The 18202-nt window shown below is 43.3% G+C and overlaps 2 protein-coding genes across 3 annotated transcripts; both read right to left on the bottom strand.

The window, feature by feature from the left end:
• Positions 1–231: 231 nt before the first annotated feature.
• On the bottom strand, positions 232–3965 carry LOC128449317 (RRP15-like protein). Of its 2 annotated transcripts, XM_053432413.1 has the most exons (6): positions 3839–3965; positions 3014–3093; positions 2660–2983; positions 1917–2014; positions 1648–1834; positions 232–711 (listed from the first exon to the last, which is right to left on the bottom strand). In XM_053432413.1, the coding sequence occupies exons 1-6, from the start codon at positions 3876–3878 to the stop codon at positions 598–600; spliced, it is 843 nt and encodes a 280-aa protein (XP_053288388.1). In that variant the 5' UTR covers positions 3879–3965; the 3' UTR covers positions 232–597. The 2 variants fall into 2 exon arrangements, with proteins under 2 accessions (XP_053288388.1, XP_053288387.1); XM_053432412.1 differs by having other exon boundaries at positions 2660–3093.
• A 1603-nt stretch (positions 3966–5568) lies between these two features.
• Positions 5569–8258, bottom strand: LOC128449384 (uncharacterized). Its single transcript, XM_053432518.1, has 2 exons — positions 8035–8258; positions 5569–7235 (listed from the first exon to the last, which is right to left on the bottom strand). Exons 1-2 carry the CDS (start codon positions 8051–8053, stop codon positions 5740–5742), a joined length of 1515 nt encoding a protein of 504 aa, XP_053288493.1. The 5' UTR covers positions 8054–8258; the 3' UTR covers positions 5569–5739.
• Between the last annotated feature and the right edge of the window lie 9944 nt (positions 8259–18202).

Here is an 18202-nt window from a genome sequence, read left to right as displayed (position 1 = left end):
ATTCTTCTGTTTCATTACCATTAACACACATTCTTACGTTTAATTTGGTTTAGTCCCAAATACTCACTACAGCATCAAATATGAATGAATCCACAGCAGGAAAAAGTTCCCAACAGATCCCCTGGTTTGGTTGATCAAAATTAAAAGGGAGCAGCTGTTTTAGTAAATTACAGAGACTCCTGTAGTACCATGAGCAGACTGCAGTCCAGTTGACAATAAGAGCACAGCGCATTGTGGGTGATACACGAAATGGCTGTTTATTCAACTAGCACTGTACAAAACACTACTATTTACAGAGTTTCCAGGTAATAACACGAGCCGATTGATGCCGACTCTGTGATGAAAGGCCACACAGAGGAGCTCCTTTGACTTCTTCCAGTCCACGTACTCTCTTCAGGGCATAGACTGTCCCATCCCTGGACAGTTATTCATCAAATTATATCAGAGTGTAACGTGCTATAAAAATTTGATTTAAAAACATTTTTTCCGTCTGAGTTCCTTTTCCTACAGAAGGCACCTGAGCCTGCTCAACGCAGTCCCTTCAGTCTGTGTAGATGGGGTCAGTCTGAATCACTCTCCTCTTAACCCCTCTGCTGTCTAAGGCTCAGTCTCCTCCTTGTCACTGTCTTTGTCCCAGTCCTTCATGGTGGCCCCCATCATGAAGTCATCTCTGAGGATGCTCCAGGCAGGCTTCTCCTCTGCTGCAGCAGCCTACATTAGCACAGAGACAACACACATGGTCAGTGAGGGCTTTTATGAGGCGGCAGTGACACCATGTGAGCACTCAGTGGTATTACATGTTATTACTCCGTGAGAAAAGGTCAGTTGTTAAGGCTGAATTATACTCGTGTTGCACGGACGCACGCATGCACGCAAGACACGCAACACGCCCCTTTCGTGCCCTCTGGTGTCTTGCGTGCGTCCGTCGATTTTTCTAACTATACGACAAAGCGACGCGAGCCTCACGCAGCCCGCAAGGCTTGTGATTGGTCTGCTTACTACATCCCGTCCGGAGTCTAGTTTCCGGTTTCATGCCCCACAATACGCGGAAATCACGGAAGATTTAGAAGAACGAATATGGAACAAATAGAAGAGCACTTGGCAGAAGAGATCCGAAAGTATGACCACTTGTATAACCCGTCACTGACTGGCCGATTTGTCCGCCAGAAATAGGCTATGAGGAGCCGGAGTGGCGATGTAAATAAACAGTCGACGAAGAAGAAGATGTCTCTTCTTTGTGTGTTTTGTCTTTGAAAAAAAAACGTTACTCCGCCTAGGGTTCTGGCGGTGAATTACGCTGCAGCACGCGCAGCACGTTAGAGAAGTATAAACCAAAACGAGTCCGTCGATGCAGCTGCGTGGCCTTCCGCGGTTGCAGTCGCAGGAGTATAATTCAGCCTTTAGGCCTCGGAGGATATGACGTCAAATCAATATCACGATTATTTCAAACTTTTACCTTAATTAGGATTAATTAACAATTATTTTATTCCATCCCCCCCCCAGACTATAGCTATGGGCATCCAAATTATCCAACCGGTGATTGGGATTTTCTTCTCATTTACCAGAATAATTGTCATTAAGATTATAGTGCCGTAAAGTATCAGTTTTGGAGGCAACAAACAGAGGATTAGATATGACTGAACTCACAGTGTCGGTCGGTGTGCCGGTGCCTCTGGGGCCTTCCTCAGTCCTCCTCAGCACATCAATGAAATCCCTCTTAGACACAGTCCCAAGAATCTTGGCTTTCTTCCTCTCCGAGCCACCCACTTCCTTCACCTTGTCATCCACATTCTTCTGGTGTTTCTTCACAGCATTGAATAGCTGCACCACCCCTCTGAGCAGAAGAACACACGGTCACATCTGGAAGGTATGGCAGGTCTAACAATGTCAAACACAGCCTCATAAAAGATAGATACCTGGTAGCAATCCTCTGAAGAGCTCTCTCAGTTTCTCGGTCCACCACTATGTCAGGTTTCTCCCTGGACATCATCTCCCATGATCGCTTCTCGTCAACCTGTTAGACACAAGCACAAATACAGTATGTAGTCATATATACAGTATAATAAATATATGGTTAGGTTGTCAGAATAACTCAACTTTTATATGTTTTTACCTGGGAAGAGGCTTCAATCTACTCACCCAGGGGTCTCATTTATCAAACATCTAAATATTCATACTAATAATGTACATGCGCACAAAAGCTGAAAATGTCATACACCAAGAAATCCGATTTATAAAACCGTGCTCATTCACATTGGCCCTTGGCGCATCGCAGCCCATATGAACAGCACAATTATGTAACAGGGGGCGGAAAGGGGGAGCCTGCCTTTCCCTGGTGCTGCGGCGCTTCCGCGTCCTGTGTAAACCCGGCATGTTGCTGCTGCGGTTAATGCAGTGATTAAGACAGAAAGGACAGTTCACACTGTTAGAAACTGTTAGACAGTTCACACTGTTAGAATCTGATTGTTGTATTGCCAACACATTGTAGTATTACCATGCAAAACTGCAGGTATTATTAAAGCTTCAGGGAAGGCTGCGATTTCCCCGGCAGACTTGTTTTTTTTCCAAAAAGGGACTTTAGGGAGACAGGTAAATATTGTAGTGTCTCACAGAACTCACAGACACACACAGAACACACACAGAACACAGGGCTCATTACCTGTTTCTTTCTCTCCTGCTGCTCCTGCCTCTCTCTCTCCTTCATCTTGTCCAACTCTTTGTTCTTGACCAAGATGATGCTTTTGCTCGGAGCAGTTTTCTTCCCCAGGATCTTTGCCATGGCTTCTGCCCATCCAGCATTGGTGTTACCTTCACCTTCCCCTTCCCCTGCCAATTCCTCCTTGTCCCCATCATCATCAGCATCATCTGCCTCCTCTCCATTGCTCTCGCCATCATCTGACCCTTCTTCCTCATCCCCTCCATCATCTGACCCTTCTTCCTCATCCCCTCCATCCTCTGACCCTTCTTCCTCATCCCCTCCATCCTCTGACCCTTCTTCCTCATCCCCTCCATCATCTGACCCTTCTTCCTCATTCTCTCCTTCGGAACCACTCTGGTCATCGTTGTCCTCTAACTGAGGCTCAGCATCGTCCCCTGTGTGGAACAAATAGAAATACTTATATATTCAATGAGGTCCCAGCTCTCCCCACAGTACCACTACACATGGTCAATCACTGAGAAATAGTTCTCATACATTTTTAAAGTGTCTTTACAGCTCCATGGAAACATCGAAGATTAACTTGAAAAAAGGAGACTATGAGAAGACAACGGCCAGCACTGGATCATTTCAATTGTGTACTCATAAATCACCTTCATCTCCCATACCTAAGAATATTCTCGATATAAATACAGTTTTTCAACGTTTATTACTCAAGTTAAATAATTTAAACATTTCTGGCCTGTTGGTTTTATTCTCCAATTTATGGAGTTGTTTGTGATGAATGAACTGAAAACATCTGTTCTCATAACTTCACTGTTACTGTCAGCTCACAGCTCACAGCAGAGGTCTGTGCGCAGCTTCGATTAGAAATAGTTGGTTTCTAAGAAAAACTCTCAGTGTTAGTGGAGTGGGATGATCTCTGCTCTGTGTTTATCCTTTCCTAACTCCTTTAGGATTCCACTTCACACCTTCCCTTGACCTCGTGCTGTTTACCTTTAGGATCAAGGAGTAGTGGTTAGCAAAGGAGATTGCTTGGACTTTTTCCCGATCGCAGCCATAGTCTTCGTCACAAGCGACTTTATTTGTACACAGATAAAGAGCAGCAGCAGAAGCAGCAGAACACAGGAAGCAGCTCGCTCATCGACACGTCGTGATTTTTTACAGAAAACAAGAACTCACCTGGCATCTCCACATGTTTTTCCATCACCGCTGCCATCATGGAGTTACACTAATTATGCTCCGTGTACGAAAAGCTACCAAGTGGCGGGGGTTCCGCCACAAGAACTGTCCGTTTCCGGCCCATGCGTAAACACGTCATTGGCCCACGCTGTACGTCACTGCGATGGGGCGTTCCAAACTCTCGACACGTGAACATTTTTTGTTTATTAAATCAGATACAACTACAAACAAGGCACAGTCATATTTTCTTGATCAAATAATACAGTCTCAGGTTGAGCAAATAATTAAATAATTACAGCTATTATGAAAGCACATGAGGGCTAACTTATATTAAGTAACTTATATATCTAGTCATTTCTTGTGATATGAATAAAAGGTTTTTTCTCATTATGAATGATATGTATTTATGCACACCAAACAGCAGCAGCATAATGATAAGGGAATAAACAAAATAATAATAATATTTTGATTGTGTCCATTGTCAGGGGAGGTAGAAACAATGGATTTATAAATTTACATTCATGCTGTGGTGAATGAAACCAATCCCAAACTGGGAAAGACTTCTAATAACGAGCATTTTCAGTGACTCCAAGCCTTCGGAATGTTGAGGTAACTGATGTTTATCAAGTTTTCACTTCTATTGTTTTGCCGGTGGACTGTCCTTTTGTTTCTTTTGATTTGCTCCACTGTTCAAAACAGGTTTCACAGCATTCTGTCACAGCCTACCGATGCAAGGATATGCACTCTGAGTAAAGAGAAAGAGTGAAGAAATAATCAATTCTGAAAAGCTTAGTCGGATTCAATGATATTTAAAATCTCCATGCTGCTTAACAATGTCAGATTTATATAATGTTGATCAATATTTCCTTAAGTCAGTTCAAATTCAGCTGGCTGCACCCAAATGTTCAGTTGGCTCTGTGCAATTTTTGCAGTGATTGATGAAAGTTAGTGATTCAGAATCAGAGGTAACTGATCTTTATCAAGTTTCACCTTTTTGTTTTAATTCAGAATCATCAACCTCATCAACTGATTATGTTTGCAATATAATTGATAATGAACAAACATGTTCTACTCTTTCTGTATATCTGACAATGATCACAATTCCAGTTGGATGTTTCTCTGTAGCCGTTCAGACATGACCTCCGAAGGCTCAATGGATCCTGTTTTACAGTATATTCATCTTGCTTTTACATTAATGGATATGGACCTGTCAGTAAAACACCTCTTGATGTTGTTTTTTGGCGGGGTTAGATGTAAGTGTGTGCTTTTCTATATGAGTCCTTCCTCCTTATTTATATAGACTGTCCGCAGTCTGAAATTGATTAGTATGATACCAGAGTGAAAAAGAAAAGGGATGTGTGTCACTAGTTAACCAGCTATAAACAATTACTTACACATATGATGCATATTGCCACATAACAAGAGTTTTTTGATGCCATTAGTTGATAAATATTCTGTGTGTCATTTTCCTTATTTGGCCCACTTGCTATAGAGGTTGAGAAGCCCTGATGTAGATCTTCTACGTTGCTGGGTCCTCATTGAAATTTTAGCTTCGCTGCAACAACATTCAAATTTGAAACAAAATATTATAATTCCTCGAGGTCTCCACTGCATATATCACATGAGTGTGGATTTACATGAGAGTTAACTGAAACTTAACTGGTGGAGGCAGACATTTAGTTACATGATTGTGAATTTAGCTCAAAAAGACACTTGGATTCTCAAAAATACTCATTTTGCAAACGCATTATTTAATGTAGAAAAACACTGGTTATTTTTGGCACATTCCATGTGACAAGAACAAAAGGTAGAATATCCTCATCCTTTATGGCAGGTACTCAAACAGTCATCTAGTTTTAAATCAGGGCACTGACAAAAATGTTCACAGCACAAGTGTTATGTTAAAATGCGTTAGTCATAGCGAATACATAAGCCACAGGCACCTGCAATCCGATGTTGACTAGGTGCCATTTACCCATTCCTAATGCGCCAATCACTAACCCTGCTATTGTTCCCAAAGTTCCCGGCCATGAGGACCACCTTCCAGCCAAAGCTGATGCTCCACCCACCGACACCCCCGCTGCCGCCACCACACCAAGCAGTGCCCCAGCTTTCCCTCCTTCTCCCAGAGCCGGAGCCAAACCCTCCACCCCGGCCAGTAGGCCACCCGCCACTATAGCAGCCCCCACTATGACTTTCACCTCTCCAACTGCGTGCCTCACTAGCGGACCCCCCACCGCAGCCCCTAAACCCAGCTGACACATTTTTGCCACAAAGAAACCTGAATTCAGTGCTTCCAATGAGGATTGGTAGTTTATACGAGTGCTAATGTTTTCTCTGGACTGCTTCTCCCCTGCTGCTTGCATCCTCATGGCCGATGTAACGACCAACTGGCCAGCGTGTAGGGTGAGCATGGCGATGACAAACGTTGCTAGCATTCCCATGCATCCCACCAACATCCAGAACTTAAAGTCCGAGGACTTTATAAGCAAATAGGCCATGACTGCAACCAAAGCCAGGAGCACCGGGAGCACAGACTGGTGGCCTCCATAACCTAACACCCCAAAGCCCGATGTTACTATGGCAACAACTGTCATCGGTATCCCTGAGAAAGCCAAGAAGTCCACGTGTTTGACCACCATGATGTTGATCCAGTCTTGGACGGTTCTCTGGTCAAACTCTGCTTCTTCACTCTCCTTCTTCTTCCTCTCGATCTCCTCCCTCTCCCTGCGCTCAGCGGCCCATGTCGTCTCGTGCTCTGTCCCGCCGGAGCTGTCTCCCTTCTCCAGCGTCAGGATCCTCTGCTCCATCTGCACAGCCACTCTGTGTTTCTGCTGAGTCTCTGCAAGTTCAATCCGTTCCCTTTCTCTGGCCAAGACCACGGATCCCAGAGTGCGACAGGCCTCTCCCTGCTTCCAGAGGAGCTTCAGTACAAGGTGCAGGGGCGGTTTGAGGAGGGTGAATATGCTCAGCGCCCACAGGAGGCCCACCATGCCGTAACTCCTCACAATCCATTCAACAGCAATCCCGAACGTGGCTCCACTGAGAGTCGTCCCGAAGGCCGCAGCCAGTCCCGCTGATGCCCAGACGCCACGAGAGTGTGTTTGGGAGGCACCGCAGCTCCTGGTGGCCACGGACATCGACGCTACACTTGCAGCCAGAATCACACCAGCTACTACTGAAGTCATGGCTGTGGTCAGAGCTGTGGCTCCTATGAGGCTCCCCAGCCCCAGAGCACCCACTGTCCTGACTTCCTCCATCAGTGGTTTCAGTGGTTCCGCTGCAGTCAGCATTGACAGGGTCTGGTCCACTGGGTCCTCTATGGCTCCCATTATGCAGCCTCCCACAGCTCCCAGTGCAAACCCCACAGCTGCTTCAGTTAAAGGGCTCCTAGCAGCTGAGACATGGAAAAAACCATTAAACACTTTTTAAGAGTTCAACCATCTAGTCTTTTTAGGTTTGTCACAACTTGTTACGCATGACTGATTGATTGAGATATTTCATATTTGATAAATTATTATATATTATGTTTTTACTGCACTGTTGCGTTGTCTTGGACAATGTGCATTTTACTGCACAGTGCCCTTGTACATTGATGTATCAAGTAAGCTAAGATTTATTGACTACAGGGAAGGACATTTCATTTTTTGCAGATAGTTTTCAGGACTATATGAAATTTGAATCCTTTCTTTGACTGAAGCTTTTAGCTTTAGTGTTAAATGATGAACAATGGCTGTGTTCTTCATTCAGATTTAGCAGTTAATGGCTTATCTTATCTGACTCCCTGTTGGCATGTGCAACCTCTTCACCCCATGCTGGTAACGCATGACAACCCTGCAGTCACAGACTCACCAGACTGGCTGATCTGGTTTCACCAGCAGAGCCACCATGCTGCCATGATTTCTATCTCTACACACTCCTGACTCCAACAATCGCATGAAACTATGACTACTGCTAGTCAAGGCAGAGAAAAAGGAGCAATAGAAAAAAAGAAAGTTTGAATATGTTAACCCTCTCAAAGTTAGGAACAATTATTTGCCTTCTTAACATGTAGAAAATAAAAGCAATGAATGTATGATCACAAAATAAGCACTTAAGCTGATTGGAGTAGTTCTGTTCTACAGTGGTAACACACACACACACACCTTCAGTCATTATCAATGAAACTCAGCTTTAGAAATAGGACATGTCTTTACCCAGTTTAGTCCTTGCCATGTTGTTCTGAGATGGCAGACGACTGGAGAATCCCCCTGGAGTTATGTCAGGTCTTTTCGGTTGTAGGTTGTTAGCACTTCACTTTCCCTGCTTATGTGACAGCAGCCTACACAGGATACACCCACTACCGGTGTGTCCTTTCTGTGTCCTCGCCCAAAACCATCCTGTCCTAATCTGCAGGATCTCTGTATCACAGTGGTGTTCACTGTCACATGTGAGACACTCTTCTCATGTGAGTCATGGTTTACCCTCATGCACCTGCACACTGCGCTGAATCAAGCAGTGTCTATCAGAGATCATAGTCAGGCAAATACACATCTCAAGAAGATACAAGTTAACCCTTAGAAAAATTTGCTTGTTTAATGTGGCTTTGTGATTTATGTTTTTGAGTAATCCCACATGGTAAATATGTGTAATATTTCGAATTCCAACAGAGCATGTCTGAGGAACAGATGTGTTCCTTGATCTTTCTCTACCAGTTTTCCATGATTTCCCCTCCTAAATCCTCTTTTCATAACTTTTTCATTGAGGATGCACAGTGTATTGTGAATGTTTATTTAAATGTTACGATTTGTAAAGACTTTGTATTAGGTATTGAAATCCTGTTATTGATTAAATGTTTGGAAGATACAATAAAAACATGAGTTAGAGAATATGAGATTATTGGATTCACTAACTTCGGGTAAGGAGTGGGTAGAGGTGAGTAAATCATCGCTGACCATGAAGAAGGGAGGCATCTTTGTCTTAGTTTCCATCCTTGCCCAATCATCCCTTTCTATGTGAGATAAGAATGAAATTGATTGCAAAACCAGTAGAAAAGACAACCCCAACTCCCAATGTCAAAGGAGTTATGTTATCCTGCATGAGATATTGCAAAATTGAATTATTACAAATTTGAACTATATTAACTCGACCAACACGAGAAATTGGGAGGTATGCCAAAATTCTGTATTGTTTGTATAAAGGTAGTGCAAATAGATCAAACAACTTTAGATTAACATTGATTAGAAACTGCAGATGGTAAGAACGAGGTGGTAAATGGTCTATATTTATATTTTACAACAGCCATTCGCCTATACACACACTTATACAGTGTGTCATTGTGCCTTGAGATGACTGGGACTATTATACTTTTGGACAGATTACGTTTATTAACTTGATTTTACTCCAAATGGTTGTCAGCAAATTCAAGCTCATGCTCCACTTCTGATGCATGGCTTCTTGTGCGAGTCAGTAATTTGAGGACTGCAGCAGCGCCTCAGGCATTCATTTTAAATAGTGTTTTGGTTTTCCCTTAGGAGTCTGCTGTGGATGGCGTTCTTGATTTGGAATGCAAATCTTAGATACGCTTTTGCATACTGTTCACATGGAGTCGGACGTGGTTACAGGTCTAGTGGTTGTGAGGATTCACCCTCGTTGTCCTATAGACAGCGTTAGCTTCAAATTGGGCAACGATTTGAAAACTTGGCCCAAATATCACTAAAAATATTTTGGGACTTTTTTGGCAAACATGCAGTGATCTAGGCAAGGTGTTATCTGGATGAGAATCTACTGTTGCCCATGTGGTAAACAGTGATTATTGCCAAAATTGCACACAACTAAGTCAGGCCAGTGCTGCTATGGCTGACTTGTGGCTCAGATCTGGCAAACAGGAGCGGACCACCCAAGTGCCATGACTCTGTGTGGTACGTGGGCTGAATGCGGGACATTCCTTCAGGCAACTTGTCGTTTGCCTGAAGGAAAAATTGTACAGTGGTTCAAGAAAGCCTTGGTAAAATGTCATTGGCACGGGAGCAGCTCGCGGACATTGTGACATCCAGCACGGCAGCTGACAGTTCTGTCATTCCCTCTGTGGGGCTGTCCAGTGCTGAACCTGTTAAACCTGAACTATCAGCGATGTCCAGTGCTGAAGGGGTTTGCCCTGCTGTGACCACTGGGGCACTGACACTGTTGTTCTGTGGTGCAGGGGAAGTTATGAAACTCAGAAATTATAACTAAGCTTGACTCTGAGTCAGCTCACTTGCCTTGCATTCAGCATGCATACCCTGAGAAACAGGGTCAAGCCTTCTATGTCTCATCCAACATGTCAGTGGCAGATAATATGTGCGTGTGTGTGTATATTGTGATTAGAAAATCAAATTAAAGAATCACTACAAGTGTGTGTGTGTGTGGGGGGGGGGGGGGGGGGGGGTACGCATTCCCTGTTATGTTTTTATCTCCCTCTCCTTTTCTTGTGAATGTTTCTCCTCTCCCAGTTTAATCTAACATAATTCCTATTTTTTTTCCTGTTGATAAAACCTTTTCGATTTAACTGTAACGTTGATGTGGCTTCCTCCTTGCGTTGCAGTAACGGGGTGGAGCCTGGTTAACTTTTGAGGTTCAGGCCGTAACAAAGGGGATTGGTGTTTTGCGTCAAACACTGTGCCATGGCACGCCACATCTCCCCAATAGAGGGCGGTATTTAGCTTCTGAAGAAGCACTGCACACCTAGCTCTGCAGTCACTCATGCTCCCTGCAGTACACAGTCTATCGCAGTAGAAGGAAGTTTTATTCTGTACTTTTGTAAGGTTTTTTCACTACTGTTACTCACTAGTTGCTGATCCATTGACATAGCTTGCTTGAGATCAGCTTAAAGCCTAAATTATACAGGTTGTATACACATTTTAGTCTGTTTCGTCATTATGAATTGAAATGGGAGGCTTTAAGTGCAAACAAATATCAAAATCTTCCTTAATTTGGGCAACACTCTTTACTGGCACCACCATAAATGTTGAATTGATCACATTGCCATACTGTTGATTCAACCTGAATGTGCTATAAAACCATCTGTCTTTAATCTGTGGGCATGCACTCCCCCTTATGAGCAGCAAGCACTGGTATCACAATGGTTTCACCATGTTTATGTTTTTTTCTCCACACAAAGTACGTGGCTTTGCTGAACAGTTTGTTTCTAATTGCACTTCATACCTGGTTCACCTCAAACTTCCTCAAACTTAACAGTGATAAAACCGAAATCCTTTTAGTCGGTACTAAATCCACTCTACTCAAAGTTGACAGTTTTTCCCTCTCAATTGACAGCTCCATAGTTTCTCCCTCCCCCCAGGTAAAGAGTCTGGGTGTCATCGTCGACGGCTCACGCTCCTTCAAATCTCATATCAACATCACCACCCGCACCGCCTACTTCCATCTCCGTAACATAAATCGCTTCCGTCCCTCCCTCACCCCCCATACCACCTCTATTCTTGTACATAGCCTTGTCACCTCCCGTATCGACTACTGTAATTCTCTCCTCTTTGGTCTCCCCCAGAAATCCCTCCATAAGCTCCAACTGGTCCAGAACTCAGCTGCCCGTATCATCTCCCTCACCCCCTCTTTCCACCACATCACCCCCATCCTACAGCAACTCCACTGGCTTCCAATTCACTTCCGTATCAACTTTAAAATTCTTCTTCATACTTTTAAAGCCATCCACAACCTTGCCCCTCCCTACCTGTCTGACCTCCTTCACACTGCCACCTCCACCCGCTCCCTCAGATCCTCCTCTTCCATCCATCTAACTGTCCCCTCTGCCCGGCTTACCACCATGGGGAGCAGAGCTTTCAGCCGCTCTGCTCCCAAACTCTGGAACTCACTCCCACCTGACATCCGAAACATTGACTCCTTCCCTCAGTTCAAATCCTCTCTCAAAACCCACCTTTTCAGGACTGCATTCTCACTGTAGTTGCCATGCTGTTTTTACTTGCACTTTTAATTTTAATTGTTTTGTTATTTGTTTGCTCCTGTTTTAAATTGTAAAGCGTCCTTGAGTGACATGAAAGGCGCTGTGAAATAAAATGTATTATTATTATTACTAATTGTTACTAGTTTCCAATCTAACTGTCTGTAAGAAACACACTATAGTGTGTTTCTTACTCTTCAACCCTGGTTTGTAACATAGAATTTCACATTTTGCAAATTGGTCTCTCTTTTTCTTAGTGTAAGACAGTGATGCAATTTTCACTACAGAGCATCTGAAGTGCCACATTAGATATGAACTCTGTAGACAGGCTGATGAGACACATTGTTATAGATTATTTTAGAGGAGCATGAATGTTCGGGCTGATTGCCCTATCCCCTAAATCTGTGCACATTGTGCCATATCGGCTAATCTTTTCAATATCAGTTGTGTTAAGTTAAAAATTAATTTATCAATGTCGGATTCTACCCACAGACATGACTGATTTCTTGTCCTCTAAAATGTGTAGTGTAACACTTTGGTCTAAATGAAATATTTGAATAGTTTAACTGAAATTCATGAAAAACCACAAACTGCCAATGATTCTATACAAATGTCCAACCTGAGCAACAATGATGCAGGTTGAACTTCACTTAATTCGTTTTACACTAACATTCTTTAACTGTGATAAGCGTTTATGAGAGAATGAGCTATACAACGTGCATGCAAGCGCTTCTAACTCAAAGTCATGTCTGCGGTGAGACCAGGAGTTGATCATTGTCACTTTTATCTTCACTTTTAATAACTAGAATCACACTCTGTAGAATTTATATCTCCAACACGGCCCAACAGTCCCCTGATAAATTCATTAGCTCTTGATTTCTATCTGGAACTGCACCAAATTGCATGTGAGATCTCATTTTTTTTTTTATCAAGATCCATAATATGTTGACAATATCTCACAATGTTAAAGAATGTACAAGGCCTGAGATTTCTCAGTAAAATCTCATATTGACGTGTTATACCCATCACATGCATTCCCTTAATGAATCACCACTTGTGATCAAGTAATATAAAATTAATTATTTTGAAATGGATAATTATGACATAATGAGCTAATTTAGGCTTTGGTTCTAAAGTTATCATTTATTTTAATAATTATTCTTATAATTCTATTCAAGTGGAATTTTGAATATATGACTTGTTACTTTTCACAATTTGTTATGCTCTGCAGCGAGGTCACAGGTGCTGGTGGAGCAGAGTGTCTGCTGGGTACCGGACAAAGACCCATGGTCAGCAGGAGGGGTCACAGGAGATGGTGGAGGCAGTGTCTGGTGCTGTGGTGAGCTCTCTACCATGACCGGAGTTCACTCTTTGCAGAATCCATCACATGTGCTGGCTGAGTGCAGTTCATGTCTGTGCTAACAGGTACATTCTTGGATATTTGTGGCTTAGACAGCTCACAGATCCTCTCAGCAGCAACATAAGCAATGGTTTTTAAGAACTCAGCTGCAAAGCAGTTGATCTGGAACATGTGGAGCGTATCCCTGTGTCACAGTTTCCTGGATGGACAGGAACACTTGGTCGGCCATGGTACAGGAGAAGGTGATTTGGCCGAGCAGGGAGGGCAGACACCCAGTTCTCAACTGTTTTGTGAACAGTAACCAAAATTCATAGGCTACCTACCTTTTACTTTTTTTAATGTCTTCTAGAGCTAAAACAGACAGGGTTCCAGGGGAACTTGATATTGTCTAAAGAACTGTCTGCGTCCCCTCCACATATACCCAGGTTTAGGCAGATACAGGCACCTGCTGGTCTTTGAAAGGTCGTTTGGGAATCTTGGGGAATCTCGAAACAGTGAAAAAAGTAAAACAGCATAGGGGTTATCATATATGGTGCACACAAGGAACAGAGGCCATTCAGAGGTCGGAGGGTGCCTTGACACAGACACAAGATCTGCACCTGAAAGCACAAGCTATATCACAAAATAATCAAAAAATAAACAAATTAGAATCAATGGATCAAAAGAGGGGTTGGAGGGTCATAAGATTATAAAGGTTAGTGAGCTGCCATTTCACTGACTGAGGTTAGGGCAGCAAGATATAAGAGGCCCTTGATCTGCTTTTCCAAGATGAGGAAGCAGATAGGGATTTGGAGGAGGTTGTGTCAGAGCAGGAAGATAACATGGAGGAAAACTCTTAATACAGATGCTGAAGACGACTCTGAGGGAGAGGAGCCGGCAGGAAGGGAGACCTTTATGGTCCTCACTTCCACATCAAGTTGCAGGAGGGATGGCAGTGAAAAATATCATTCGACTGACTCAGACTTGATAGTTTTGATGGTTATACATGGTTATATAATAAATCCCAACAGTCACAAGATGTTCTTGCCCTTCTCACTTGCCCGGTTAGCTCGCGAGCTAACGCTAGCGGTAGCTCACTGCTGCTACCCGTCAGACATTTAAGTGGCCGCATAAACATGCCGATCGTCGAGGCGGAGACCCCCGGGACACCTCTAAATGTTGACTCAACAGTGTGGAAGGATGCTACTGCTGTGCCAGCTCCAGCTCCCACTGCTCCCATTGCGGGGCTGCGCTGGGAAGCTGGGGCTCTCGCAGCCAGGCTTCAGCCCACCTGACTCTGGTTCCAAACGATATGGTTGCAAGATTGTATCTTCGTCTCCAGTAGCCATATTTCTACAGAGGTAATGGATAGCTAAAAATCTGGGCGCTTGTATCTCGGGAAGGAGGGAGGAGGGGAGAGGGGGGTTGGGGGGCACTCAAAACAGGTCAATCTGAGGAGGGCTGTTTCAGACAGGGTAAAAAGGTGCTGTTTTAAATAATCCTTGTGGTATTTTGACCAAAATATGTTATTTCATTAAGACCCCAAGGAACCATTTCACTGTGGCAAAATGGGCATACCATGGATCCTTTAAATCTTTATGGCTGTTATGTTTTAAGGTCTTAGGTAAACTAAAGACCTGACATTGTGTGATAATCGATTCTGCAAAAAACGATTGGTGTAAAACCTAAAAAATTGATTTTCCCTGCTCTGTGAAACATTTATTAGGGATTTATCCTCCATTCTTTACGTCAGATAACATTTTTATACATTCTAAATAGATTCAAAATTAACTAAACTAGAAAGGAGGTTGGGATGAGGATCAGCACCGCTAAATCTGAGGCCATGACTCTTAGCAGGAAACTGATGGATGGCTTACTCCGGGTAGGAAATGAGTCCTTAGCCCAAGTGAAGGAGTTCAAGTACCTCGGGGTCTTGTTCGCGAGTGAGGGTACTATGGAGCATGAGATTGGCCGGAGAATCGGAGCAGCGGGGGCGGTATTGCGTTCGCTTTACCGCACCGTTGTAACGAAAAGAGAGCTGAGCCGCAAGGCAAAGCTCTCGATCTACCGGTCGATCTTCGTTCCTATCCTCACCTATGGTCATGAGGGCTGGGTGATGACCGAAAGGACGAGATCGCGGGTACAAGCGGCCGAGATGAGTTTTCTCAGAAGGGTGGCTGGCGTCTCCCTTAGGGATAGGGTGAGAAGCTCAGCCATCCGTGAGGAACTCGGATTAGAGCCGCTGCTACTTTACTTAGAAAGGAGTCAGCTGAGGTGGTTAGGGCATCTGGTAAGGATGCCCACTGGGCGCCTTCCTTGGGAGGTGTTTCAGGCACGTCCAGTGGGGAGGAGACCTCGGGGAAGACCCAGGACTAGGTGGAGAGATTATATCTCAACACTGGCCTGGGAACGCCTCGGGATCCCCCCGTCAGAGTTGGTCAATGTGCTTGAGCTGCTCCCCCCGCGACCCGACCCCGGATAAGCGGACGAAAATGAGATGAGATGAGATGAGAAAGGAGGTACCAGATGTCAGCACTGGTTGGACAATCACACTGTTCCAGGGTGAGAAAAACCCATAAATGGATAATTTGTCATGGAGGCCTCAACCAGACCACACTCAGATAGAAATTCATGTTAATAAATGCATAGATTTTTAAATATCCTATGGTGTATTGACTATATAACTTGTGAGAGTGACAAAAATAATTGCTTTGTTGCCTTGTGAGAAAAAGTTTTACGTTTGCACTGAACATTAGGTAACAATGTGAACTGAAGTAATATTTTACTATACAAAAACCCATCTAGTTTTATGGCAGTTGACTCCATAAAAGACTGCACAGCTTTAGCATGAATGGACATTTAGCATAGCGCTGACATTGGCTATTGCTCTGTCTGGTCTAAAGTGCAGAGGTGAGTACTGGTCAGTTTACTTGGAGTCAGGCCACCAGAATCAATTAATCTGACACGATGCATAAGTAGAGCATACTGACTCAAACTTTTATTGTAATGCGAACAGCAGTCAGAGAGAGAAGTTTGCATTGGTTTTGCAGCGAGAGGTTCTCTGAAATTTTTTTGAAAAATAGTCTTCAAAAGTTTGCAGAGATCCTGCAATTTCTCATTGATCTAATATCTGAGCAAATTAAATAAATGAATATACAATGATATATGTCAGGGACATTCAACTGTTCCGAGAAGTACATGTAATCTTTCCTTGTAAAACCAACAGTCCCCTTACATTCAATCAAGCTGCAACAAATTGGATACACTCATAGACAGTGTCAGTCTCCAAAACATGCCTGATTCTATATATATTTTATTTTTTTATGTTCCTGGATTTGCCCCCTGATCCAGATCTACACCAGCATCTAATGAGTTATTTCCTTACCAATACCACATCCTTCCTGCAAGTTTCATGGTAATCCGTCCTGTATTTTTTGTGTCATGTTGCCTACAAATAAACTGTAGGTCACATTCTTTTTCCTATATGACCTTTTCAGATTATGATACATATCACTTAAAACCTACAGTGGAATTTACATCATGGATTATCATTTTAACAGCTCGAGTTGGCTGCCTGAACTCTTTTGCCGGCCTCATTCCATTTGATGACGCATTTCCTTGACTCAACCCTAGTCTGACCTCGTACCCACAAATTACCAGAGAAGCAAGGCTGCATGCAGTTGCAGGGGAAATCCTGCTTAACTTCTTCTTGCAAATTTCTGAAAGTGCTTGTGGTCTGCACTTGTGGTCATGATGATGTGGATCACCTTAATCTTACTCCTTTTGAAACATCACTGATTAAGCCTCACTGATACAGCAGTCAGAGAGCTATATCACTGTCACCAGACCTGAATCTGTGCTTCACTACCTGCTGCTTCACAGGTTGCATCAGAGGACCACTCAATTGATTTTACAGTTAAATGCTTCTGGGAACAGAGGGCTCAGTCAGCAGTTTGTCAGTTTTTGGTGAGAGGGAATGGAAAGTCATATATATATAGAGAGAAAGGATATTGATCTCTCTCTCTCTCTCATACACACACACACACACACACACACACACACACACACACACACACACACTATTAAGATCAGTGCTGTATCCAGTCCAAACCAGCTCTATGAGCTCCGCGATTTAGCTTCTCAGCATGCAGGCAAAAATAGAACAAAAGCCTAACAGCACTGACATGCTTTTGTTCACTAATACTTCTCAAGGACCTGCTACTTGCGAAAAATTCAATGATTATACAAAACCTAATGGAGAAAAGAAAGGAACGATTGGAATTAAAGGAGCTGACAGAATTATGGAAACATTTATCAGCCCATTTTTATTGAAATATCAATAACCAAACAGATCCGAGTTGTCCGTAGACTCCGGAACAGCTGGAGTCGTCTTGAGCTAAAGGTGGGGTTGGAAATTTGATTCATAAACACAGTTGTATCATATTGTGGGAAATCCTCATCCTTCACCTCCCGATAGCAATCAATTAATATCACCATCTGAAAAACAAGGATAAGGGGCTGGAGTCTGTGGCCCCCTGTCTGTGAGACTGTTATAAACTCAACAATTGATGTACTCACTGAAAGTGACTGGAGTCTTCAGCAGAGAGACACATACTGCTGAGCCACAGCCCATAGCCAGAAGTGAGCCTGCTCTTGCTAGCTTTTCCAGGATTACCAACCCTAGCTTTACGTCTTAATGTGGTTTTCAAAACTTCTGTTTGAAATAGTCCTGTTTTCATCAATTTGCTGGAAGGATATGGAGGTGAAATAGTTTTTAACACCTTCAATTCGAACAACTGTAGAATGATGAGTTTGAAATCAAGGTCAACAGACATCTGTACAAGGCATGTGTTTATTCTCTCTGTTATCACAGTGAAAAATATATTGATTCAAACTGATTGCATTGTTTTGGTTGATCCATCTGAATAATCATTAGGTAAGATGACCGTTTTGTACAACATGTATATTCACATGTAAACCTGATGCACCTGATACACTTTCACCTGTTACCTCTTTGTCAACTGTGGCCCGGCTCTCTGAATTGATTGACAAATCTTCACTTGTGTTTCATTATCATTAAGACACGTATGCT

The sequence above is a fragment of the Pleuronectes platessa genome, chromosome 10, assembly GCF_947347685.1.
Source record: "Pleuronectes platessa chromosome 10, fPlePla1.1, whole genome shotgun sequence".
In the NCBI taxonomy this organism is placed as follows: Eukaryota; Metazoa; Chordata; class Actinopteri; order Pleuronectiformes; family Pleuronectidae; genus Pleuronectes; species Pleuronectes platessa.
Note: the sequence above shows the minus strand (reverse complement) of the source record. Positions and strands in the feature narration are given on the sequence as shown.